Raw genomic sequence first — 27884 nt, 5'->3', positions numbered from 1 at the left:
TTACAGAGATGGTACACTCTATTGTGAGAATGAGTTTTTAATGCCAGACAACTTCAAGATTGTGCTTGGTCAGAGGGAAAGGGTCATTCATATCAGACACTGTGGACTTCCAGACAAAAATACAAATTGTACAGTGTTTATTGGGTCCTTGCCAATGTTCCCTCAAAATATTGCTCCTCTCTTCAGGCCATTCAGCTAGAAATGTTATGTAGATCTAGTGCAGTCAAACAATGTAGCTATGCAAAAGTCCTCTACCCTTTAATTCAAGACCTGGTAACCCTTGAAAGGCACGGTGTTTATGTTGAACAGTTGGGAGAATGTGTGAAAGGAACTGTTCTCTATGCCTCAGCTGATAACCTGGCTGCTCATTCCTTGGCAGGATTCCAGGAGAGTTTTGTGGTTGAACGCCCTTGTCGATTTTGTATGGTGAAGAAAACTGAAATTCAGAAGAAGGAGGTACGATATGGAGCATTTCAGCTCAGAACCAAATTGAATCATGACCGACAAGTTGAGGTTTTACAGAATCACAATTTGGTGAGAGAGTATGGTGTGAAAGGAAGCTGCATCTTAAGCAATGAGTTAGAACACTTTCACACAGTTGGTGGTTTTCCACCCGATATAATGCATGACCTTTTGGAGGGCGTCATCCCCACTGAGATGTCGTTATGCCTCAATGATCTAATCTCCAAAAAATATATTTCACTTGAGTCCTTGAATAAAGCCTCTTCATTTTTCAATCCCTCGATCCAAATGGACAAGGTGACGGTTACTTTGGTCTTCACTCTCCCTGAGAGTGTTCAGGACTTTATGAAACAGACATACGCTAACCAAAATTGTGTCCTTACTGTCTCATCTGTCTGCATTGATGGCATCAAGTACAGTCCAGATATGGTGGTTTCTGTTGGCACTTGCTCAGGTCTTCCTGAATTCAAACAAATTGAGAAAATAATTGTCATTAACACTGATGTTTTGTTTGTCTGCAAACAGCAGGCAGCATGGTACGTAGAGCATCTACGCTCTTATGAACTGTGCAGTCATGTCCCATCTAGATCAGCCATCAAGCTGTCTGATATGAATGACCCTTTCCCTCTGTCTGCTTACAGAGGCAGAATATTTGTTACCCTTCGACATTACATCTTGTGTTAAATGGAATATTAAGTTTGGATCTGTAGTGGACTACTCTGTTACCTTAACTTGGAGGTTACACGAGTAACTGAGTCCTTCACATTCTTTTTTTCAGACTCTCAGAACATAATGGAGACAAGAACTGTCCTTAGGGTGATTGTACACGAACATGACATACGGAAAATTACTCTCCCTGAGAAACCAGACACATACGACTCACTGGTACAACAACTTGAGGAAAGGTTGGGGCTTCAGTACAAGTTTTCTCTTCAGTACGAGGACCCCGATTTTAACAATGCCCTTGTCAACCTTACTGACATTGCTGACTTACCTGAGAAACCTATCCTGAAGGTTATCTCCCTTGTGACAACTCTCACACCAAGTACAGGAGATACATAAATTGTGTCTGTGTCCTCTGAAGATCGATCACCACTTGCTCGACAGTCTCCATGGCCAGACACATTTGAGATTGCAAATTTCCCTGTGGACATAGAGCACAGACTACATCAGGGTAACCTAATATACATGCGAGATCAAACATACTTAGAAGTGTCCAGGGATATGAAGCATGAGAATCTACAAACACTTGCTGAGACAATGTACAGCTTCAAAGCATATCCCAAAGATGAAGACTTCAATGATGTTGCATCTGCACTCATTAAGAAGCACCCATGTCTCACTGAACCAGGCTCTCCCAATGGCTGGAACGACTGGAAAAACAGAAGAAAGAAAGGAGTTGGTACACTCTGAGCCTCCAGTGAGCGAGACATTAGAGAGGTGGCCAGCACTATTCACAGAGTCTCAGGTAATTCAGAGTTTGTTTAGGGGCATTTCTGCTGAAACTTGTCATGTATCAAAACGTGTTGTCCCACAGCACACCAGAGGCCTAAAAGAATCGCTTTGATACATTAGTGGACATACTTGCAAATCCCAGGCCCATTATGGCTACTTAATGTATGACCAAATTTGATTTCTTACCTTGTGACTGATCTGTCCCATTCCTTTTATAATTAGATTCTACCTAGCTAACATTGCTTGACAAATAGTGAAAACGTTATCTAGCTAGTAGTGATGTGTCGGTCGCGAACGAGTCGGCTCTATGAGCCGGCTCCTTTACGTGAACAATGGGAGCCGGGTTCCGTCTGAGATCCGACTCCCTTTTTTTTTCTTTCTTCTACTTGTTTCAGCCCTTACCGTTGCTTCACCAAGCGCCTCTACTGTCGCCTAGCAACCGTGACAGCTGCAGTTAAAAATTGGGACACGGCTAGCTAGTTAAAAGATGGAGCCAGAAATTTTAATTTTATTATTTATTTATTTTTTTTTGTTTTACCATTTTTTAGAGCAAATGGAGATGCTACACTGCCGGCGCCAGCGGGTGATGTATCTCAGGCTGAGAGCAGTAAGTCTTTGCACTTATATAAGGTTTCTATCTTGCAAAATGTCATCTACTGCATAAACATGAAGTTGAACCCCTACATGAAAAAAACACTCTTTAATACTAAAAAAAAATCAACCGCTAATGAAATTTACAAAGAAACGTCAAAAATCGTTTATCGTCTATAACTCTGTGATAAGAGGACATAACAGGAAGAGGTTAGGCAGATAGATCAAGGTTAAAATGCCCTATGTGCTGGATGTGTGTCTATCATTGCTGTACTCGGAGCAACCCCCCTGCTAAAACACTCATTTCAGTGGATAGCAATTAATACATTACTATATTTCTATATATGATATTTTAATTTACAACAATAATACTTTTAATGAATTACTAGTAAGTAACATGAGTTTTTTAGGGGTGCTGAGGTGAAATTTAGGTGTGCTTGAGCACCCCTAAGAAGAGTGTAAAATTGCCAGTGATTTGAGGTACTATTTTTCATACCCTTCCTGTCCAGTGAAAACCTTGTATCTCAAAATGTGTTGATTTTGAATGTGAATGTTTGTGATAAATTGAAGGATTAAGTGTTTCTTTATGGGTTGAGAAAATTCTCCTACTCCTTAATCTAAATAAACTATTTAAACCCCCCTTGGATTAGCTGGAAAATGCATAGTCATTTATTGTGTATTTAATAGTTTTTCTACTCCTTCTTTCCCTAAACCAGCCCAGACCCCTGTATTGCAGGGTAAATTTACATGTTCCTGTGCTGGACAGGTTTTTTAACCAGCAGGACACATGGCCTGATTTTCGGCTGAGCAGGGAGGCCCTGGCAGTGCTGCTGGACTTTCTTAACCAGGAACGGAGACACAGATGGGGAGCCACAATTGAGACCCTGGTGTTTCTTTTCTGGCTCGCAAGTGGGGCAGCATACAGGGTGGTCTCCAGAGTGTTTGGAACCGTATTGTCCACAGAGTCACTGAGGAGGTGGTGGCCATTCGCCACAAGGTCATCCACCTCCCGAAGACCCCGGAAGACCTGGTGGCAGTATCCCGTGGCTAGGCTACATTTATGCACGAGGACCAGAGGCACTGTGTTTAGTGTTTGTAGCGAAACGCTTATTTACAACGTGCAATATAAATAAAATGTTCAATACACATGTGTAACAGTGTTTGATGTTTTTACATTAATGTTTTTTATACCAAAAGTAATGTAAAATAATGGTATTCTGGAAATTATACAGTTTAATATAATTAGGCTACATTGAATAATTTAAGTGATATACGTGCACACATACCAATCATAGCTCAAAACATTGCTAAATTTGGCTGAATTATAAAAGCCAGAAGTGGTACTAAATGAAGAGCCGTTTGGGAGTCAAAAGAGTCGGCTCTTATTGCTGACCTGAGCCAAATGATCCGCTCACTAAAAAGAGCCAGAATTCCCAACACTACTAGAGAGTTAGTGATAGCTATTGTCAGCACTCTTTTTTTAGCCACTCTACATTTGCCATGATCATGTGACTATTAGAAGAAATGTGCAAAACAGACAGTCAGTAGATGTCATTTACTTGTATTCTAGATGACAAATATATATTCTGATACAGGAAATGATCTAGTTTCGCTGGACTTTCTCAGATCCTTCCCAATAGTTTCCAATGGAAAGTGGCATTAAAATTAACCGGCGAGGAACTATTTGATCCTCCATAAACCACATGACTGCCTGAGACTTCCGGGTACTTCAACAGCTCTGGACTGAATGAATTTAGCCCAAATGATAAGCAAATCAAGGGGGCGTGCCACAACACCTGTCACTCACTTGACACTAAGAAGATGAATGGAAGCTGATGCTACTGTGTTTGGGCTGTAAAAAATAAGCCCATTTAGATATAGCATATCCTGTGTTTTTCTTGTGATTTATTTGGTGCTGTTGCTCCTCTAGGTTCCACCAAAATTAAACAAAAATCTGTTCTAAGGTTTTTTAACAATAATTTTCTCATCTTTATTATAAAAGATGGGGAGGGCTTAGCCCTGTTAGCCCATTTCAGAGCCACGTAGAGAGTCAGTCGCGTCAACGGAAGTCCAAAGTGCTTGATCGTCACGTGATTCACGTAGACTTCAGATAGTTCTCGGCGGGCAATTTGATGTGCGTAAATACAGACACAACTGCGATTTTTGGTAATTAGTAGTGAATAAATGCATTGATTTACAATATTTATATAGCACACCGACATGTGTATGTAGTTACATCAATATGTTTTTTAAAAGTAAAATTCGGTACTATTTGAGGATTAGTGTGAACAGCTAGTGTTACCTGCCTTGTTGACATATTTTAGGCTAACGTTACCTACCTTAGTTAAAGAGCGTGTTGCTGTTGTTTATTGCTTTGAATTGTTTTTTTTTTTTTTTAATTATTATGTTCTTAAACTTGTATGGTAGTCAAGAGAAGTCATACCCTAATGTTTATTGATATATTTAGAGGGAGGGGGAGGGAAGAAATGTTTCAAAATTCAGATCAGGTTAATTTTCTAACATTTCTTAATTCTAATTCGTGGTGGTTTCTGTAATCCCATGGTAATTGAGGGCCTAAGTAATCTTAATGACTAATGTAATCTTTATGACTTTAATATAGGACAGAATGAGACCGACAGGTGACTATCAATGATTGTCATGAATTCATTAAATACATCTCTAATAAACTCAGAAACATGAATAGCATGTCAAGCAGTTTGTCTGTGCCCTTTCCACCGTGTTGTCCTTGCATATAGTCTCCACCATGGTTTGCTGTGCTGCATGGGGATGCTCCAATCGCTCGAAGAAAGGAGTATGAATATAGTTTCCCCACTGACACGGAGAGGAGAAAAAGTGGTTGGCTCAAGTCAGCAGGAGCAATCTTACTATCACTGAAGATTACAAAAAAAAAAAATACTTCACATATATATATGTGAGGTAATCATATTAATAGGCGGTTCGTGGTTAATATTACGTGTTTCTAACTTTGTATAGCCTAATCTGTTATCTAACGTTCCCTAAATCTACCAATTTAATGGGGGATAATCCACTAACATGCTTTAGTGCACATGTTAATTTGATTCAGATGTGCTGATAATATACAATCTGATTCTTTAAAGTCTTACCCTTTAAAAGTACATCACAAAGGGTGTATTCTGCTGCAACTCTACTGTGCTGCTAGTATATAACGATAACTTCCGGGAACTACTGAGAGGCTCCACGATCCGCCATTGCTGTAAAAAAAAAAAAACAAAAAAAAAAGTCCATTGGAGCGAACGGAGTTGACGCGACTCTCTACATGGCTCTGGCTCATTTATGCCAGCCGTCCCTGGTCGTTAGCCTGGTTTGATACTGTTGCCCATCTAACTTGAATGGTTCATTTCTGTTGTTCTATTGTGCTGTAAGTCGCTCTGGATAGGAGCGTCTGCAAAGTGCATGTAATGTAATACACCTCTATACATAAAAGGCTAGCAAGAACACAAGAAAGCCATTTATCTACTACACTTTAGCTATTCATAATAAAGTAGCTGTAGCTCGCTGGCCAGTTGTCATACGAAGAGCTTGTGGTTACCTGGCTGAAGACGCCCCCCAATGCTCGTGTCCGTTTATTCTCCCCTGGCTCCCCCCAGCTGGGTTTTGCCTGGTGTCTTAAACGGACTCAAGGAACTAAATCCCAAGATTAATTAAAAGCAACCTCTAATACGTCTTTGAGGTCAATAAGATGCTAATGATGACAATAAACTACATTTCCCACCCTGCCGTCAAGCAAGCGTTATGTTTTATGGAGGCAATTTCTTACACATTAAAATAAATAAAATCTAACCCTATACATACTTGAACTAACCGCTTTTACCAAATAGGAACATTAGTTATTGATAAAATGTTATCCCCAAACCATATTTATTTTGTGTTATTCTTTAAAACAGCAGTCTATGCGCAACAAAATGGTCCCACGTGGTGGGTGAGCAGTTTTTCCTGACCCGCGTGCACCCGTCTTTTCATTGCGCTGCTACTTTCGGCGAAGTAGTCCGTCTACAGACAGCAGAGTCCCACTTACAGCACCCCTGCAACACAAGCCTGACCGGAGCAGCTACAGACAGACGAGGTAAGATGTGGGTATAACCAGTAAACTTGTATACAAGCAAGCGAAGTAAAAACGATTAACTAGCTTGTGAGGATGGAGTTTCGGTCATAATTTTACCAGACCGACTGTTTTGGACAGCGATTCAAGCTTTTCTCAAACAAGAAGAAAAAACGGAAACTAACACGCAACTGAAAATGTTGAGTGCAATTTGCAGACTTATCCATCCGATAGAAAGCATCGCTCGCTTGATGTCGGAACAGTTAGCTGGTTGACTAGCCATTTTGATTGCCAACATCTATTTTGTTAATTTGTTCGCTAAATGTAATCTGGATGGGGATGTCAGGTATAGCACCCGTAAAGTTACGGTTGGCCGGACATACCCCGTACCCATGTTGTTTCCTACCTTTAGCAAGATATCTTGCTAGATAATTTCGTAGTGCTGGTAAAATACCTAAAGCTACGCACAGCTATAACTAGCTAGCCACAGAGCAATATAGAAGTTTTTTCTTGTCAGCATGCATTGCTAATATCGGTACTTGACACCTTAAAAGCAGTTATATACTCCAGTAAATTACAAACGTCATTAATTAGTTATCTAGTGTACTTGCAGCTTGTTTACTTGCGTGTGTAAACAATAGCTAGCTAAGCTGTTTGGGTGCATTGAGCAAGAGGTATTTCGTTTTACTTCGAATCACGTTTCCTTGTGTAACCTCACGGATCACATGAGCCAGTTAATGGAGAACGTTGTGCAGCGTGCTGCAAATTAGCGCTTCAGGTTGGCTGGATTCTATGGGTTTTTCAGTGATCCCCTGACAGAGCGGTGATCGCGGATTTCACAACTAGGTTAACCTCTGGGTGTGGAAGCAGTTGAGTAGGTAGATATCTAGCGAAGGTTAGATGAACTCCGGCTTGAACTCTATTCTGTTTATTTATTCTGAGAGTTTATAATGTTTGATGAATGAGTTTGTGATAGTTGTGTTCTTCGCTGCGTAATCTGTTACAGCAGAATCTCCAAAATTTTGGTAGTGGAAATTAGACAATGTCTTCATTTGAACGTTACTGTTGGAGTAGCCCTTGCGACATTTACTGAATTTTACTGAACGAACTCCGGTCCAGTAAACCCTCAAGCTTTCATAGCACCACCAATCAGTTACTAACAAGTGTCTTCCATGATAGCAGTGCGAATGTTGTATGTGAATGGTACCATGTATACATCACGTGAGACTAATGAATTGAGTGTGCCCTTTGTGAAGATGACAGCTAATTGAGGAGTGGTATTTTGGCTGTGGGTTTATGGAGGTCATGGGTAAAGTGGCAGATTTACTGTCCAGGGATGAGAGTGCCTTTCTTCATGAAAGGTCAGCTATTATTGATGGCTGAGACCTTAATGAAAGTTCAGTCTGTATGCAGCCTTCGTCATAGGTCAACATTGCATGCAATTAAACTGCGTGTGTGGGAAATATTACGACAAAAAAATTCATGTTTCATTCATGTTTAGCAATGTAGTCAAAGCAATGTTTCCCTCGTACTTGTCACAGTGAGTAGTAAATTCTCTTCGATGTTCTTTTTTCACGTTTGCTGTTTGAATGTTATGAGCTTGTCCTTCTGTCTAGACTTCTCTGGACAAGCTGATGGATGAGTGATGGTGTGCTGTACTTAATTGTCTCTTTCAGTTACCATGGCAGAGCGAGTGCTGGTCATTGGTAGTGGTGGCCGGGAGCACGCCCTGGCCTGGAAGCTTGCCCAGTCCCCACATGTCCAACAGGTCCTGGTTGCCCCGGGAAATGCTGGCACAGCTGACTGTGGAAAGATATCCAACTCTGGTGAGCTGGCGTGGTGAGGGGGACAGAAAAGGGTGGGGGTCACCTGTGATTTGCTTAGTCCTCATGTGACACTCCGTATTTATGTTCCCATGTGACCCCTCTGTCAGTTCTTATGCATTTGATCCAGCATGTGAAGCTGGGTCTACAGAGACTTTCTGTTTGAGATTCACATTGGCCTGTGTATCTACCTCTGCAATATTTTGCAGTCTGTTGTTCGCCATAAGATTTGCCCTGAAGTAGCTGTTTTTTTTCTTCCACAGTTATAACAATGCAAAACATGGTATTTTTTATTCACTGAACCATTTCTTCACTGTTCACAAGGAATTGCTCTTTGTCTCCCTCTCCTCTGCTTCTCTCTAGTGGTGTCTGTAAGCAATCACTCCATCCTGGCTCAGTACTGCAAGGATCACAATGTGGGGCTAGTCGTGGTGGGGCCAGAGGCACCCCTGGCTGCAGGTGAGAGCCAGACTGCTACCCCTCCTTTCATAGTCCCACTATTCTGTGTGGTCCTGTCAGACACTCCCACACCATCTCCCTCTCCATCCCTTCCTCTCAGCCTCTGTAACTCTCTTTGCCACTTCTGTTTTATCTCTCAGGGATAGTGGATGACCTGACTGCTGCGGGAATTCCATGTTTCGGACCATCGGCCTGTGCTGCCCAGCTCGAAGCCAGTAAGAGCTTCTCCAAGAGCTTTATGGATCGGCACGGCATCCCCACGGCCCGGTGGCAGTCCTTCACCGACCCACAGGAGGCCTGCAGCTTCATCCAGGGGTGACTTAGGGGAGCAAGTGGGGTCATTGGAGGGGTTATTCAAGGAGAGGCAGGGTGGCCTTGGATTGGGGTGGGGACTGCTGTGCTTGTTGCCAAGGTCACCTCTGACCTCTGTGTTTGTCTAGGGCGGATTTCCCTGTGCTGGTGGTGAAGGCAAGTGGCCTAGCAGCAGGGAAGGGGGTGATTGTGGCCAGAGATAAAGAAGAGGCCTGCCGAGCCGTGCAAGACATCATGAAGGTCAGTCTTGGCCTGCAGGTCAAGGGCCTCATGCAACTGAAAATCTCCTTTGTGTGAGCCCCAACTGTGTTACACAGAATCTACCGTGAAGGCCAAAACTCGCATTAGCGCGTGTGGGTATCTCCTTGCTTGTGGCTCAGCCTTGCAATTTTTCTCTTGGGACAAGGCGTTCGGCTCGGCCGGGGAAACAGTGGTGGTGGAGGAACTCCTGGTGGGAGAGGAAGTATCTGTGAGTGTTGTTATTTTTATAATTATATTTCATGACATTTTTTATACAGGGTGACCAGCAGAGGATTAAATAACATGGGATTGCAGAGAAACATGCATGCACAATCAAAAACTGCACTGCCTAAATATCCCAGGGCATCACAGAGCTGGAGATGGTTTCCTACATATCCATAAGTGTAGTGAATTCAGAAAGAAGGATGATCACAAGCCATAGACCATTGGTAACCCAAGCCTGCTGCACCAGTGCTTGTCTTGATCAAATACATGTACACACACACACGCACACTCTCTCACAGCACAGAGGTATGCTTTTTGAGGTTTAGTAAATACACTGCCTACTTCTACACAGCAGCTAACCCTCACTCTCTCTTTGACAGTGTCTGTGCTTCAGTGATGGCTCTACTGTGGCCCTGATGCCCCCAGCACAGGACCACAAGCGGCTACTAGATGGGGACCAGGGGCCAAACACAGGAGGCATGGGGGCTTACTGTCCTACCCCACAGGTACAGCCTCCCAATACAGGAGGCATGGGGGCTTACTGTCCCATCTAAGAGGTACAGCCTCCCAATACAGGAGGCATGGGGACCTACTGCCCTACCCCAAACATACCCTGTTCTAACACAGGAGCTGTGGGGATCTACTGCCCCACCCCACAGGTACAGGGGCCCAACAGAAAGTGTTGGGGCTACTGCCCTGCCCCAGAGATACTCTGTGAAAACACACTAAGCATGGAATGAATTCTCCTGTATGTCTGTCTCTGCCTGCCCAGGTGTCAGAGGAGATACTACAGCAGATCAAAGAGACTGTCCTGCAGAAGACTGTGGATGGGATGAGGCAGGAGGGCACTCCATATGTGGGTGAGGGAGGGCAGTATTTTGTATTTTGGCCATACATTACATTTTATTTTCATAAACTCCTTACGGTGTGCTCCATGATTTGTCATCTCGTCAGACGCTCTTGTTACCCTCTGAATGTCTGTTTTTCAGGTGTGCTGTACGCTGGACTGATGATGACCAATCAAGGACCAAAAGTTTTGGAGTTTAACTGTCGCTTTGGTGACCCTGAATGTCAGGTGAGGGGGGATGGGGGTGTGGGAGGTAAGGTGCCACTCTGTGTTTGTCACTCTGTGTTTGATGGTGAGTGTGCAATGGTGGGATTCTGTGTGGCTTCCAGTGTAAGGACTAAGTGAGGCATGCTAACTCTTCTGCACCACTCTGGCATTGCCATAAAGGTCCTGATGCCATTGCTGCAGAGTGACCTTTATGAGATTCTCCAAGACACGCTGCAAGGCAAGCTGGCCTCCAGCTCCCCCTCCTGGCTGGACAAGAGTGCTGCGGTCACTGTAGTCATGGCGAGCAGTGGCTATCCAGGAGATTACAAAAAAGGTGTTCAAATCACAGGTAAACATTTTGTATGTACTAGTTTTCAAAGTTGAATTCCACTGAATTCTCAATCATTTTACATGCATGACTTTTCTTCAAAGTCCAAGGCATTAGGGGTCTGTACATCATTAAATGCAGTGAGATATGAAAAGAGCTCAGCCAAATGACTACTCCAAAACATGTTTTTGTTGCCTATGTTCCACCTTTGAATAACTTCCAGCAGATTGTTCTGCTCCTGTATTTCTGATAGTCTTATGAAAAAGGGAAAATGTGTTTTACACAGGACATTAAACCTAACATGAAACATATATTGTTTGCTTAGCAGATGTTTCAATTCAGAGTAACTTTCTTGCTTTAACAATTTTTTTCAGTATCAATTTGTACTGCTGAATATTTACTGAGGTCCATTTAAGTTGAGTACCACACCCAAGGGTATGACTATTGGGATTGAACCAGCAACCTGTGGGCTGTGAGCACACATCCTCTCCACTGTGTCACACTGCTCTTCCTGTTGAACAGATGTGTGACTGGTTTGATTAGCATGATTTGTTTGAGCGTCTTTTGGTGATGCTCCTCCACAGGTCTCTCACAGGCTGAGGAGCAAGGGCTGCTTGTGTTCCATGCGGGCACCACACTGAAGGAGGGAAAGGTGCTGACGAGTGGGGGGCGTGTCCTGGCAGTCACTGCTGTGCGTCCGAGCCTGGAGAGTGCCCTGCACAGTGCCAACCAGGGTGTTGCTGCCGTGGGCTTCCCTGGGGCTGTATACCGCAAGGACATTGGGCACCAGGCCATTGCCTTCCTGGCTCACTCCAGGTATGTGTGATGGCTTGGATTGCAGGGGTACACATGACCAGAGCTCATCCTCTATGTGGTACTTATATAATTTTTTCTTTGTTTTTGTACTTCCCCCTTTCCCCTAGTTTACCATAAAATTACAGCTTTATGTAGTTTCATATCCTAAAATGGGGAAGTGCAAGTATTGCCATGAAGGGCCAGTGATCTGTTGTACATAGATCATGTGTTGAACATCTTAATAAGGATTCTGAAATAAAATGCTACCAACCATAACTAATAGTGTTTTTGTTTTTCTGTAGCAAGGTTTCTAGCAGTAGTGTTAAGTTAAAATTGGACCTGTTCTTAATTCACTTGGTTAATATGAGGAGTTTTTACTAGTACATGGTAATTGAGTTGTGTTTTCACTTTCTGCAGAAATCTTGCAAAAGTACTGAAACTGTCATGAAAACTTGAACAATTTTGGTACACCATACTTCAGTGGACTTTTTCAGGCGTAACACGATTGTTCCTCTGTAGTGTGGTGGGTGACTTGTCCATGATTCCACATTTCCTGGAAACTCAGAAGTAAAATGTTCATTATTTCAAGGGATTGAATTAGGGGAAATTATACAATGCCATACTGAATAAGGAGTTTTAACAAGAGGTTAAAAACTACTCCAGGGAATAGTGTGGAGGCATTTTAACTGACCTTGGATTTCTGCTCTATGTAGGGGCCTGACTTACAGGGACAGTGGAGTGGATATCGCAGCGGGAAACAAGCTGGTAGAGATGATTAAACCCCTGGCTAAAGCCACCTCTCGTTCAGGTATTCCCCCTAGAGGTTCCTCAGAAGAAGTGCATTGGCACCTGCTCAGATGTGTCTATGCCAGATGCTGCATTAGTCAGACTCCAATCTCTGGCCCCTTTCCCTAAGCTTCTTGAGATGCATATTTGCAGTATTGTGAAAATGGCTGTGTGATACACTAAAACAACTTCCACTTGGCAACCTGACAGTCTCCCTCCTTATTTGTAATAGTCAGGACACACATGCAGTATTTTTACTGTTGCACAGCTCAGACTTAAGACAATTTAGGCACACTTTTGAATTCCCCTCTTATCTTTATGTGGCTTTGTTCTCACTCAGTACTGCATCACACCAAACAGGGTTAGAACAGGATGGAAACTTCAAGACATTGAATAGAGTTTAAAGCAGTTTGGGCATTGCAGCTCTGCTAAAGCTTTTCCATGTCTCTAAATTGAATATTAATTACTTAATTCAGTTTTAGGAGAGGTAATTCACAACAAGACACAATTAGTAACAAGACTCAATTAGTTAAGCTGAGGTCAACAGACAGTAACAGAGCTTGCTGGAGGGCTGTACAGTCACTAGCTAATATTACATTTTATTGTTTGCAAGATGATTAAAAACTAAATCTCAGGTTATTCAGTAATCAGTGCAATAATTACCTAGCACACATGCCTTACACATGAATGGAAGCAGTGGTGTTAATTGGTATTGCAACAGACAGCAAATGCACAATTTCACATACGTGGAAGTAGTGCTGGGCGGTATACCGGTTCATCCGGTATACCGGTTTTAATTTCCCATACGGTATGAATTTTCCATATACCACCATACCGTACCATAGCTGAAACAACAGCTGTAACGCTTCAATAGCAGCAAATTATATAATGTTGTTCGCCACTAGAAGCGCTACAGAGCGCTGTGCAGAGTGTATTGAGGGGGGACCCCTATTAACTGTGCGTACCCTTCTTACTAACAGTTATAACTTTATAACACAACAATTAATTACCCACAACTTACCCTCTTTAACAGGGTAAAACACCATGGCATACAACAATTTGTAACACATAAACAATTTGTAATGCCAGTGGCGGCGGGTGAGCTGGAAACGGGAAGTGGAAACGCTACCTTTAAATCTATCATTACTTTTAACCTGTTCCCCTTTATCCTCCTTGATTAACAATAAAACACATAATTCACAGAATAATTGACACCAATCGTGTAAATAGAGTAAATGAATATGCTCACGTAACAGTGCAGATTGTCTGTAGTTTGTGTGCTTGTGAAAGGGCAACAGGTTGAAAGTAATGATAGATTTAAAGGTAGTGTTTCTGCTTCCCCTGTTTCCAGCTCACTGGCCGCCACTGTGTAACACTAATAATTGTATACGTTTACAAAATTACATCGCTGAACGGCATACTGGGTATAGCTGGCTAGCTAGCCAGGTAGCATAAGTCTGTTAACAGCTGGGAGAGGCTCCGTTGCTACGGTAGATTAAAGAACAGAAAACAGAGATGGAGGATGAAGAAAGTGAGACCAGAGTTGGAATGTTTTATTTGTTAAATAGAGAACCAAGGGAATTGTGACTAATCAACAGCCATTTTAATAGGCTACTTGAATACCTTGGCTTGAAGGATAACATATTGTGAATTAATAGCTTGTTTCTTACTTGTGCAGTAGAACGTTTGAGAAATATCAGTCAGTTCATAGAACTATCTTAATTTTTTTTTTTTTAATTTTTAAATTAAAAAGATTTTTAAACTTTATTATAACCTTATGGGACAACGGACGTATATGCGAACGGACGTTGTCCAAATGGATGTTAAGCGGTGCATGACTGTATACATGATGAAATTAAAATGTTTTTATATTCTATGTACTCCTGACAGTAGAATAAGCCACAAACCTATAGAAAGGCCCAGTCATGCAAAAAAAAAAAAAAAAAAAGTGAAACCGCCAGAATCTTAAATACCGTGATAGAAACTACGTGGAAGATATAATGTGACCGCAGGTTGGAACAAATCTGAGTCAACAGTCAGCTGAATATACATGGACAAAAAAACGACTTGTGCAAACAGGACAGAATTGATTCTAGGCAGTGTGACTCTGGACAAAGATCATATGTGACATCATATGCCCCTTCACGGACCACTGCAGGTTACTGGGGAGAATGGAGTGTTTCTGAGTGTTACTCGACAAAAAGAACACTCGTTTTAAGTTTAAAGACAACAAACTTTAATCACCACTGCCATGTACTCTCTCTCACCAAAACCCCACGCAACTCCCCATCCGCTCCTTCACAATAAGAGCCCCCTTTTGCCCTTCAGTACAGGGTGATAAGTGCGATCATATACATATATGGCCTTTGTCCGCCTGAATATAACATAACCAATAATACAGTACAAGGCATACATATGTAATAATGTACTTTTAACATCAGAATATTAACACTGAGGACAGGCAGTTTATTCCATGCTATAACTAAGTGTGTGTGTGTGTGTGTGTACACAGACACAGAGTCACAGTGAACAAGGTTTGTTAAAAACTGTTTTCAGTACAAAGTTGTCAATGTGTATGGAGCCTCAATAGTGGATAGTCTGACATGTCGCTGATGTCACAAGTGTGTCTGATAGAATTGTTCTCTGCCTCTTCTGCAGGGTGCAGTGCTGAGCTGGGAGGCTTTGCAGGACTGTTTGACCTTAAAGCTGCGGGATTCAAAGACCCCATTCTGGTGTCTGGGACTGACGGTGTAGGGACCAAGCTCAAGGTGTTTGTACAGGGACTCTTATACAATGAGTGTTGCTGAAGGTGTCAAAAAGATGGACCTGGTTTAAATGGTCAAATGTGAAACAATTTCCTTGAAGAGTTGCACATATAACATTTGTAATTTGGTTCTTAAGGGATTGAGTTGAGGACAGAGGTTCCATCAAACACCATTATCCACAGTGTAACGCCATGGCTAGGCCTTTAGATCTCTAGGTCATATGACGTTGACAAACTAACAAATATGCAGTACTTCACTTAAGTTCATCTGCATGAATCATCCACCACGTCTCTTTGTCATGTCTGTAGATCGCCCAAGCATGCAACCACCATGACTCTCTGGGTCAGGACCTGGTGGCCATGTGTGTGAATGATGTCCTGGCACAGGGGGCAGAGCCTCTCTTCTTCTTGGATTATTTTTCCTGTGGGCATCTTGATGTGGGGGTGGCCTCCTCTGTGATTGGTGGAATAGCGGATGCATGCCGCATGGCTGGCTGTGCCTTGCTCGGTGAGAGCTCTTCCTCAGATTTCCTTTGGAGAGGTCACAAATATCTGAATTTAAATGCAATGCCTATTAAACTTAGGAGATGTAATTACATTACATGCATTTAGCAGATGCTCTTATCCAGAGCAACTTCCAGCACAGTAGAACGTAACTATAGCCATTCAAACTGAATAAGCAACAGTGTCAGACCAAGCTAGCTACACTCGACATTCAAGCCCTACCACTTGTGCAATCTGACTAGATAAGAGAAGCCAAGTATACTACAATACATCAGTCACAGAATCCAAAATACATCACAATACTATACATAAAGTAAACATCTAATAATAGAAGTAGCTGGTGTTAGGGGGTGAGGATTAAGATGGAACCGAGATGCAGTCTAGGGATGGGTCTTCAGTCTGTGTCAGAAGATGGACGGTGATTCTGCTGTCCTAACCTCTGTGGGGAATTCATTCTCACTAAGGGACTAGTACAGACAAGGATTGTATCTGAGAGGAGCAACCCCATCAGGATGGGACAGTCAGTTGCCCCATAGTTGCAGAGCATAGAGATCTTGACAGAACATAGGGTTTGAAGACCAGTCACAGGTATGAGGGGGCTGTCTCATTCACTGTCCTGTATCCCAGCACCAAGGTTTTGAACTTGATGCAAGCAATAACAGGAAGCCAATGAAGTGAGGTGAGGAGTAAGTGTGACTTGACTATGTTTAGGGAGGGTGATTGCACAGACAGGAATTGAATTGGAATTAGTTTTTTACCTTCATTTCATATCTTTGGTTTGTGGCATTGTTGGTATATTGAAACCCTTCAGGGCTCTCTGTCTCACATAGTGAGTACAGAGTGAATGCAGGAAAAGCAGAAGTGCTTTTAAGAAATGCGGTCATGTTCTGTATGACTCCTGACTAAATCCACACTTTTTCATTTATAGTGTTAAATTGCGCAAACTTAACCACATACAAAACAATCATTGTATTACCAAGCTGGCTGTAGGCATGCTCATCCCTTGAGGGCATGAGTCTGATTTTGTTCCCTGTGTGTATGTTTAGGGGGTGAGACCGCAGAGATGCCTGGCATTTATGGCACTGGGGAGTATGACTTGGCAGGGTTCTGTGTGGGAGCAGTGGAGCGGGACAGCCTCCTACCCAGGCTGGGGGACATCGTGGTGGGGGACATGCTCATCGGGGTGGCCTCTTCTGGGGTGCACAGCAACGGATTCAGCCTGGTGCGCAAGGTCCTGGAGAGGGCCAGCCTGCAGTACAGTTGCCCTGCTCCCTTTGGGAAACCTGGACAGACTGTGGGTATGTCTCTGTTTAGCCAGGCCTGTTCACACCTGAAGAGGCAATGGGCAGTTCTCTTCAGCCAGGACTACTCAGTCTCACTGGATCTGCAGGCTGTCTCTTCAAACAGCTGCCAATATAGCACCATTAGTTCTTGAAAGAATAACCACTTGCACTAGGGTGTTACGAAATCGCAGTCCTTCAAGAGCAGAAGATGGAGTCCAGATTCACATTGCGTTGACATTAATATTGAAGCATGAGTTTTTCTTGGGTCCAGTCTGACTGCATTCTCTCCTTGGTCTTTAACCTGAGTGTGTCCTCTCTTCTCTCCCTGTCAGGTGAGGTGCTTCTCACCCCCACAAAGATCTACAGTCAGCTCCTTAAGCCAATCCTGCGCAGCGGAGCTGTGAAGGCTTATGCCCACATCACTGGTGGTGGCCTTCTGGAGAACATCCCCCGCGTGCTGCCTCTCAAGCTGGCTGCTGACCTGGGTAAAAGAACCCCCCCCCCCAAGCTCCACCCCCCAAATGACAAAATGAGAGGCATTGTCCTATAATCAAGACAAGTAGTTGATGACACCTGCAGTTGGTATGTAAACTGATTGGTCTGCAGGGAGAGCTGCTATTCAGCACTCTGAGTAAAATGCTCAGGGTTCCTTCCATAGCAGTGTCCAGATCTGCTTCCGTTTCTTCCATCCCTCAAAAGCCGTTTTCGCATATGAACTCCGGACAATGTCTGGAGAATCAGGTCCGGATATTGTCCGGAGTTGCCCTTTCACACCTGTAGCGCACGGCAGGAGATTGTCTGTGTCAGACGCGTTCTCACCTATTGGAAATATTCTGTTTGGTTTAGGCGAGGGGTGGCGCCTGGGTAGAGCGTGCAGGAGGCTGGACATGACGCAAAAAGTTTGCTGCAGAAATCACAGTGGCTGTATTTGAAACCATGCACTGCATACTGTGTACTGCGTACTACACAAGTATATACTGTATACTGCATGCTATTTTTCAGTGTAGTACCCAATATGCGACCATTAATGATTACATTTGCAGTATGTTACATTGTCACGTGAAATCATTGTGAGTTTAGAAACGTCCAGATTTCCTCGTGGTATTTTCCAGTTAGACGCCACTTGTATTCTCATGAGCAAAAAGTATTGACGAGTTCACGAAAGTGCAAGTTGAAATATCTTCAGGTTTTTTGTTTTCAATGTCTTACCTTTCGGTGGTACGGGCACATAATGTGGCACGGAGGAGGAGAAGGCAAACATAGCTATTGTACTTTTGGGTAGCCTATATGAAACAATATCACGCATAGCCATCCAAATGGTGCTACCGGTACACATGATTTATTATTAATTATACATTTATTATAACAATAAGGTAAGTTTTTGTTGTCTGCTATGTAATGTTAGGTCACCAGTTCACCTATCTCACTATACCTATCACTATTACTCACCAATGTTATTAATCATCGTATGAGAGAAGTTTTGGTAGTATAGCTATAGCTAACTATCTCTTTAACAATCGTTGGATTCAAAATAACATGTATTTGGACGTATCCGCAATGTCAACGAAAGAGTGGAAAGCAATATACAGGCAAGCAGAAAAGAGTACGAAGCAGATGTTTGTATTCTCATGGTTTCGCGCCAGTTGCATGATAGAAACGTCATCAACACGCCCACTCGCCTGCTGTGAATTCTCTGGAAAATGACCTGCTCTATTCACACATGGTCAGTCTGACATTAGATGGACTTTGTACTAGGGAGCTGGCAGAGTGAAGTCCGTCTCATGTCCAGTCCGACTGATTAAGAGATATGCGTTCTCACATACAGCTCCTCCGGGTAATGGCTAGATAAGTTTTGGCTTTCAGTGCATGTCTGAAAGGGGCTAAAGAAAGGACAGATTCAGAATGGAAGTAAAATCACTTTTACTCCCTCAGTGTAGATTTACATCTAAGATCAGGCCCACCCGTTCAAGGCTATTTCAGCAAATCCTGTGACAGCCTGAGGTATCAGTGGGTGATGTGTAAGTAGTGGTACTCTTGCCAGGTGCATCAGTTGTTATCATGTAAAGTGGGTGTGTTGTCTCGCTGCAGTATTGTTAGGTCATACGTTAGGTCTGGGCCTGTGGTATCATTGGTTGATACATCAAAGAGTTGTCTCTTTTGCTGTATCATTGTGTGGGGGATGTTAGACAATGGTAAAATAGGGTTAATCAGCCTCATTTGAATATTACATTTACATTATTACAGCTGACTTCAACAGTACTCAGGTAGGCTGAGGCATTTAAACGATGCTAAATCGATATTAAGGTGCCTAATGTGTGCCAAGAAAATGTTCCCCACACCATTACACCACCACCTCCAGCTCAAACCATTGACACAAAGCAGGATGGACCCATGGATTCATGTTTATGCCAAATTCTGACCCTACCATCTGTATGTTGCAGCAGAAATTGAGATTCGTCAGACCAGGCGATGTTTTTCCAGTTGTCTTCTGTCCAGTTTTGGTGAGCCTGTGCCCACTGTAGCCTCAGTTTCCTGTTCTTAGTTGACAATCATCCCACAGTCAATCAGATTTCGTACTGTCACAGCACGGGCTACCCTGCCAGCAACTGATGCCTACCCAAAACAAAGACAGAGAATACATAGCTAGCGTAAACTACGAAATCCGTAACTTACCCTGTGGTGTGCAAAGAATGTCAACTTGAGCCTAAGTCACTGTGACCTGGATGTTGGATGCACCTACCGAAGGCTGCAAGAGAACCATCTTACCTGAGGGCTTCACAGCGTCTCCCGGTACGAGCAGCGGCTTAGCTTCCCTCTGAAGCAGCATGCTCCAGCCTGGTATCCTCGTTCACGTTTATTTTAGGTGTCCCAAAGTGATGATAACAACAAAACAAATTATAAACAAACGTCTCAAAACCTCTCACAAGCGTGTAGCCTTTTGCAGAATTGAGCAGGACAAGTTATTTGCTGCCAACGGGACTCCTCCTCTTTTTCCTCTCTCATCCAGGTAACTTCCCGTCAATTTAAAAGATGTTAGCCTCGCCTCTCAATCAGCTGTCCCCCTGCAGCCTTCAACGTCAGTGTGTAATAGGCTGTCACTAACCAGCTCCCTAACACTAACCATTCTGTTGCTTGGTCTAAACAGCAACTGAACCTCTTTACTATGTCTTTGTGATTTGATGCATTGAGTTGCTGCCAGATGATTGGCTGATTAGATATTTGCATCAATGAGCAGTTGTACAGGTGTACCTAATAAAGTGGTCACTGTGTGTGTGTGTGTGTGTGTGTGTGTGTGTGTGTGTGTGTGTGTATGTGTATGAGGGTTTCCGCTAGCCTCTTTTCTTGCTGGTCCGGTGTCCGGGAAGAATTTATTTTACTGGATGAATTTGAAACTTACTGGTCACATTTCAATAACAGCCTATGTTACAAACGCAAATATAATGTACAACTAGGTTGATGAAAGAATGACCATGACCTCAAACCAGTTTGACGATTTAATGAACAGTAACGATTGAGCAAAACCTCAACATTAGCCGCTAAAATGTAGGCTATTTCGAAACATCTGTAACCTGTAACATCTGTAGCCTGTTTAAAAAAAAAAGAAAGGCCAAGGTCAAATGTAGCCTATAGGGCACCAGGTAACATTTTTTTTCTCCTTTTTTTCATTGCGACAAAGTCCTCTGCTGCCGACTTGAAATCAAACGTGTCCAGTGTGTCTTTGCAGCTTGCAATGCGCATAAGCTGCGTCACTCTTTCCTCCTCCAGATGACTTCGTAGTGCCGTCTTAATTCGATTCTGCTGAGAGAAGCCCATCTCTGCCGGCATGCTCGGCACGGGCAGAACACAGGCAATTTTAGCCAGTGTAGCCCAGTCGGGGTACAGCTCGCTGAGGTCATAAATAAGCACTTTGCAAGCTGTTGCAAAAGTTAAACCCCCATAACCGTGGAGCGCCGTCATCAGTGCTAGCTGCGTGCTATGAATAGGCTAAGGCAACTGATAAATTGCTTCAAAGTTGAATAGTAGTGGGCCTAGTAGCAAGTTTCGCGCAATAAAAGAGTGCACCCTTTTGGGGAAAAAAAGTACTGTAGGCTGTTAATAGGCTGTTTCGCTGTCAAAACACAAATGTCCTGTTTAGGATAGGCTTTGTTATAGCTACGTTTTGTATGAGCATTATTACCGGACATTTTGACCGGCAAGTTTTTAATTTATCGTTTTTTTATATATTTTACCAGGCAAAAACTGGTAATTACCAAAGAAAACAAAAAAAAAAAAAACAAAGGATCACTGTTGGATGTAGAGACTAGAACTTCAGGGGTTTCATCTACAGTAATTCCAATTAATTATATCCCAGTGCTTGGATGCTTTGGCCTTGGGAAGCATGTTTGTGACCCTACATAAAACTAATTAAGAGAGAGGTTGGTTATAGAGGTTATGCACTGACGTCACTTTCCCGCCGGAATACGCCCCCTCAGTCGGACTGAGTGGCAAAACACCCAATATGCAACATGGCTGCCTTTAGTAGGGGAAACTGCGGGACTAAAACAAACGATTATCTGCTTAAATTAAAGGCAGTTGGACTCGACAGTGATCCTTACAACTTACCAAAGAAGCAGTGGTCCGTGGACATTGACATGTGGCCAGGAATCGGGTTTCCTGACATTTGTATGTACCTGATTTTGACGCCGGGGAAACGCACAAAGCGTTTGGCCGGTATGCAAACTGATGCGGGTCAAGCGTGGGAGGAAGGCAAGCTTTGATGTGTCTCAGCACCAGTTTCTCAAAGCACTTGGTGATGACTGGTGTGAGAGCAACGGGGGGAAAGTCGTTGAGGGTGGCTGTGGGTGACTTTTTGGGGACTGGGATGATGGTGGCCGATTTTAGGCAGGCTGGGATGGTGGCTTGTTCCAGTGACAGATTGAAAATGTCAGTGAAGACTGGAGCTAGCTGGTCAGCGCATGCCTTGAGTACTCTCCCTGGTACTCCATCCGGTCCTGTGGCCTTCCTGGGGTTGACGACGCGGAGCACGCGTCTCACGTCCTCCAGATCCACGGTGAGTGGGGGGGTGGCTGAGGTTGGTGTGGGTTGTGGTGGGGGATGGAGTGGTGTGGCTGGCTTCTGAGCTTGGGCCTCAAAGCGTGCAAAGAAGCTGTTAAGCTCCTCTGCCAGTGCTGTGTCTGAGACCCCAGGCGTTGCTGCAGAGCCCTTGTAGTTGGTAAGAGACTGTATGCTCTTCCATACCTGTCGGGGGTTGTTGAGTTGCCCTTCTATCTTCTCCTTGTAGTCTGCTTTGGCGGTCTTGATGCCTTTCCTCAGGTTGGCGCGAGCTGTGCTGTAGAGCGCTCTGTCACCAGATCTGAAGGCTGCATCGCGGGCCCGGAGGAGTGAGCGGACCTGGCTGGTCATCCACGGCTTCTGGTTCGGGTACACCTGGATAGTCTTTTCCACAGTGACCATCCCCATGCAGTACTTGATGTAGGATAGTACTGTGTCTGTGAATGTAGCCAGGTCCTCATGCTGGAATGTCTCCCACTGTGTCTGTTCAAAGCAGTCCTGGAGTCAGGGGAGGGCATCGTCAGGCCAGGTGTTAATGGTCTGTCGTTGGGGCTTTGTTTGTCGGCTGAGGGGGGTGTATGCAGGGGCCAGGAAGATAGAGAGGTGATCTGACTGGCCCAGGTGGGGGAGGGGTATGGCTTTGTAAGCATTCTTGAGGTTGGAGTAAACATGGTCCAAAGTTTTACCTTCCCTGGTTGAACATTTCACGTGCTGGTGAAATTTTGGTAAAACAGTCTTGAGGTTTGCCTGATTGAAATCACCTGCGATGATGTGCGCGCCGTTAGGGTAGGCACGCTGGTGATTGTTTATGGCGTCGAGCAGCAGAGAGAGAGCGGTACTTACATTAGCGTCCGGTGGTATGTAAACGGCAGTGATGACAACAGCAGTTAGCTCCCTGGGTAGGAAGAAGGGTCTGCATCTCACCGACATGAATTCTAGGTCTGGAGAACAATGTCTGCCCAATACAGTGCTATTGTTACACCAACCTTTATTCACGTAGATGCAAAGCCCACCACCTCTTTTCTTCCCCGAGTCGCTAGTCCTGTCAGCTCTGTGTAGCGTGTGGCCTGCTAGCTGCACGGTAGCGTCGGGTATTAGCGGATGTAGCCAGGTCTCTGTGATGATTAATGTACAGCATTCATGAACGTAGCGATTTCCAGCCAGCTGTAATTCCAAATCGTCCGTCTTGTTTACCATGGATCTGGCGTTGGAGAGGTAGAGGCTTGGTAGAGGAGGTTTGAGTGACTGTTTCCTTTTTATTATTATTATTTTATTACAACTTTTATTTGTAAGGCTGTAAACACCAATACACATATTGTTGCCTGCATTCCAGTTGTTTCTGCGAATTGCAGCGATCCATTTGCTTCTCTTTTCTTTCGCTTTCGGAAGTCTGTAAAAAGGTAGCTCCGATTTCTTGTTGAACCTATTTGTACGGTCAATCGCACAACAGCTCTTTCCCAGTTTAGATGTGTTTTTTTGCGTTTTCGCGGCATTCAAGCTGAACGCTAACGCTGCCACTCAGTAAGTCTTTCTGCCGCTCAGTGGGTGTAACTCGCAGTGACTCCGCCTACTGTGACATCACGTGCATAACCTCTATTGCGGAATGGTGATGGCTAAAATGGCCAGGAAACCACATTCCCACCAAGTTAATTAGAGAGCAAAGTCGTATTCATACAGTCATGAGCTTTATGTTGTGTGTCTTATGATAGTCACTATCAGTATTTTCACAATTTAAAAGAGCACAAATGAATCATAAACATAGGTTACAAAGGCTAACCTAGTGGAAACGAATGCCTAGATGCGCAGCCTTACTTGTGGTTTAATAACAGCCAACATTAAACTAATCCATCAGTGCCAGTGGTTGTGTGTTGTCCATCCATGTTTGGGAGGCAACTCCAAGGAAATAACGTGTTGTCTGGTTCTCATCTTCGTCCTGGGAATGTGTCTCTGGCTTGACCAGGGGAAGCATGGGACTCAGCTCCACTCTGATCACATTGTCCAGGTCTCCTGGTCATCCTGGGATTGCATCTCTGGTTTGACCAGGGGAAGGTGTGGTGTTGGCTAAATGCGCGGGTATAGAAGAGAAGGGTTGTTTTCGCATCCCTAAGGTTTAAAAATAACCGTGCTGTGTGTGTCCTCCAATACAATATCGGGTCCTTTCAAGTATAATTAAGTAGTTTAGGACTAGCAAGCCCAGCGATCCAGGGTTCTAACATAAAGGGCTTGGGAAGTGGTAATGTAGCTACAACCTCTTTTAATGTCATGCAGACGTTACGCGTTTCCAGTGTGTATAGTATTGGTTTTTTTCCATAAAATTTACAGTGAGAGGGGGCACTGAGTGCGTCACCAATGACGTAGGCAGAGGAGTTTCCCATCTGTATCTGTAGTTCATTATATTGGTCATCATGGGTGATATGTAAATTCTGTGACATCTTAATGGGTGGTCACAAGTAAAAGGGGTACATTGTGGTCCCTGTAGATGCCTCTTGCTGGAGCATCCCGGCTGTGTTCTCCTGGCTGCAGCATGAGGGGAAGCTCTCTGAAGAGGAGATGGGGCGCACCTTTAACTGCGGGCTGGGTGCAGTCTTGGTGGTGGGCCGGCAGGACGCCCACTGGGTCCTGAAGCAGGTGCAGGCTGAAGAGGAGGCCTGGATTGTGGGATCACTTTCACACAAGCAGCCAGGTGAGGCTCTTTCCCCCTCATGCATATGCTAACACACATATATATATATATATATATAGCCTTTGTAACCTATGTTTATATATACACACACAAAAGACACCTTCATACAAGTAGCCAGGTGAGACTCTTCTCCCGTACGTGCACACACACAGTGGAATAATACTCACACTCTCATAAAGGATGTTTGTATCTCATACTCCCACACACGTGCACAACAGCTGAGCAGCCAGGTGAGGAAGATTTTGACTCGTCTCCAGACCTCATAAGATAATTAAAGGCACAGTCCATCCATACACTTGACCAACAGCCCATACTGTTTAGTGAAATTGTTTGTTATGAAATAATCTGGCAGTGTGGGAGCATTTCCACTAATAATCTGTATTTGCCCAACTGGTGTGTCTGTGAAGGGTCAGAGCCAGTGGTGATCCGGAACCTGCAACACAGCCTGGAAATGGGACAAAACCCCTCACCTGATGCCTGTGATCTACAGAATGGAGCTGAGCATGGGGATAGCGTCCCTGGCAGGAGGACCAAGGTGGCTGTGCTCATCTCTGGGACAGGTATGTTCCTGTCATCACCTTGAATAATGACATTCACACTCACTGGCTGCTTAGCAAAAGCATCATTTGTAGTTCACAGCACAGACCAGATGTCTTTAATATGAGACCGCAGTCAACAAAGTGCAGGGGCCAAGACTCTGAGGGATACAAGTTCCCAGAACCCAGATTTTACATAGTGCTTTCTTAAATCTAGCTGTCTGTGTAATACAGTATATTATAAGCATAATAATTTACAACAATATTGGTGTCAAGTAAATATGCATGTTTACTTGACAAAGTATTCTACTGCTCATCTTAACATATAGGAAGAGATATACTTTCTTACTTTTCCCATAGGCATCGCATGTTCTTGTGTTTTAGGTACAAACTTGAAGGCCCTGATCGAGCAGGTGAAGAAGCCCTCCAGCTCAGCAGAAATTGTGGTGGTCATCTCCAACAGGCCAGGTGTCCTGGGGCTGAAGAGGGCATCACTAGCCGGTATTCAAACTCGGGTCAGTGTCTGCCTCCACCTGTATTTCTACCTCTGTCCAAATCCACACCTCCCTCTTTCTCTCACTGTGCCCTCATCGTTCTACATATGTCCTTTTCACCTATCTGTCTCTAGCGAAGGGCGAGAGCAGTCACTCCACCCGGCCTCGACCCCCAGTCTACGGGGTATCAAACCTGCAGCTTGACCACAACGCCAAAGAGCCAGGCTTGTTGATATGGCAGTCAGAGCGCATACTCAACTGTAGTGACAGCACTCTGTCACAGTCTCCCTCCTATTTTAGATCTCACATGTCTTTCCTGCTTGTGTGTGTCAAATATTCTTCTGTCTATATCTGTATCTGTGGGTTCATCCTCTCATTGTAGAGAGGACTGGATTTCTCAGTGACAGGGCTTCTCAGGATTTCTCAGGGCTGACATGACTGCTCCACTTTTTTATCTGTAAAACCTTTTTATCTTTGGTTTGTTTATCTGTAATCTAATCATCAGCAATGAGTGGCAGAACCAGGGAGTTGTTTGTATGTATGCAGTGGCACTCATGGTTTCATGTACAATCTAAATGTGCTGCTTTGGTCAGGTGGTGGATCACAAGCTGTATGGCAGTCGGTCGGAGTTCGACAGCACCATGGACCGTGTGCTGGGGGAGTTCGGAGTCGAGCTGGTCTGTCTCGCAGGGTTCATGAGGATCCTCACTGGTGCCTTTGTGAGGAAGTGGAGCGGTACTACACCTCAGAGACAATGCACTACTTCTACCACTGCATCACCAACACTGAGCTACTTCCAACTAACCTTCAGTTACCAACAGAATTACCTCTACTACTGCACCCCAAACAAAGAGTCTTCTAACTTGGTTACCAACACAGACCTGCCTCTAACACTGGATCATCAATGCAGAGCTCCTTGTAACTAATGCTGGAAGAGGTTATGAGATTTAGAGAATGCTCTACAAGTCATCTAAAGTGTGTGTTTGACCTGTGTGTGGATAGTTATTTATCTTGCCCCTTTTTCAGGAAAACTGCTGAACATCCACCCCTCCCTGCTGCCCTCCTTCAAGGGCGTTCATGCCCAGCGGCAGGCCCTGCAGGCTGGGGTCCGGGTCACTGGCTGCACTGTGCACTTTGTGGCGGTGAGTCCATCTTAGGGAAAACCTGACAGCCACCTCTGGTGTGAGGCCCCAGTACTGAAGTGGTGGATTCTCTTAAGGTTTATCTGAGGAGGCCCTGCATTGGTACACTAGGGACAAGAAAAGGAGTGAAGGGCTGCTCAAAAGTTTATGAACAGCACTGACCACAACCTTTCCCCCCAATCCCAGGAGGAAGTGGATGCCGGAGCCATAATTGCACAGGAAGCAGTGTCTGTGTTGGTGAATGACACAGAGGAGAGCCTATCGGACCGCATTAAGGAGGCAGAACACCGTGCCTTCCCAGCTGCCCTGGAGCTGGTGGCAAGTGGAGCTGTGAGGCTCGGGGAGGATGGGCGCATCGTCTGGAATACAGCAACACAGGAGTAATATTCATTGACTTGGAATACACATTATCGCAAACCACATCAGGACTGAGCTCAAGGCATCCCAACCAGTAGCCAAAAATGTGACCACATGGTTCTATTGTGGCAGGAGGTCAAGGGGCCTACTTTCCTGAATTGGTACATTGATTGAGCCTACTGTTACATTCCTCATATAAGAAACTGTGATCCATTCTCTGTACCTGCCCTATATTAACTCTTCCCTCAACAATCACAGTATCTTCATTCCTATCAAAGGAACTCTTCCTTAACAACAGACTCTTTATAGCAGTGGAATCTGGAATCTGCTATGACAGCAGTAGATTCTACTTGATTCTAGATTGTAGGTCTACTTCCTGTTGCCGAAAACCCATTCCTAACACTAGAAACAGGCTGTTCCTGTTACTGTGCCTATCGGAAGATATGTTCCAGCATCAA

At 44.1% G+C, this 27884-nt stretch overlaps 1 protein-coding gene across 3 annotated transcripts; it reads left to right on the top strand.

Moving 5' to 3' along the window:
- The first annotated feature begins 6522 nt into the window (after positions 1-6522).
- gart (phosphoribosylglycinamide formyltransferase) lies at positions 6523-27474 on the top strand. Of its 3 annotated transcripts, XM_036540115.1 has the most exons (22): positions 6523-6613; positions 8266-8415; positions 8776-8871; positions 9012-9186; positions 9312-9423; positions 9590-9652; positions 10029-10154; positions 10421-10508; positions 10638-10723; positions 10883-11051; positions 11615-11846; positions 12539-12633; positions 15270-15379; positions 15685-15883; positions 16926-17177; positions 17495-17647; positions 24694-24897; positions 25305-25457; positions 25818-25948; positions 26521-26662; positions 26954-27069; positions 27256-27474. In XM_036540115.1, exons 2-22 carry the CDS (start codon positions 8271-8273, stop codon positions 27451-27453), a joined length of 3045 nt encoding a protein of 1014 aa, XP_036396008.1. In that variant the 5' UTR covers positions 6523-6613; positions 8266-8270; the 3' UTR covers positions 27454-27474. The 3 variants fall into 3 exon arrangements, with proteins under 3 accessions (XP_036396008.1, XP_036396009.1, XP_036396010.1); XM_036540116.1 differs by lacking the exon at positions 27256-27474 and having other exon boundaries at positions 26521-26864; positions 26954-26973; XM_036540117.1 differs by lacking the exons at positions 26954-27069; positions 27256-27474 and having other exon boundaries at positions 26062-26601.
- The last annotated feature ends 410 nt before the right edge of the window (positions 27475-27884 follow it).

Source organism: Megalops cyprinoides, chromosome 11, assembly GCF_013368585.1.
Source record: "Megalops cyprinoides isolate fMegCyp1 chromosome 11, fMegCyp1.pri, whole genome shotgun sequence".
Classification (NCBI taxonomy): Eukaryota; Metazoa; Chordata; class Actinopteri; order Elopiformes; family Megalopidae; genus Megalops; species Megalops cyprinoides.
This window is presented reverse-complemented; position numbering and strand designations above follow the sequence as displayed.

Excerpts from the sequence above, each read along its gene's own strand:
- gart (XM_036540115.1), top strand. The coding sequence starts at position 8,271 with ATGGCAGAGCGAGTGCTGGTCATTGGTAGTGGTGGCCGGGAGCACGCC. Across the intron at positions 9,653-10,028 it reads TGGTGGGAGAGGAAGTATCT|TGTCTGTGCTTCAGTGATGG; the intron begins GTGAGTGTTGTT and ends TCTCTTTGACAG. Across the intron at positions 10,155-10,420 it reads CTTACTGTCCTACCCCACAG|GTGTCAGAGGAGATACTACA; the intron begins GTACAGCCTCCC and ends CTGCCTGCCCAG.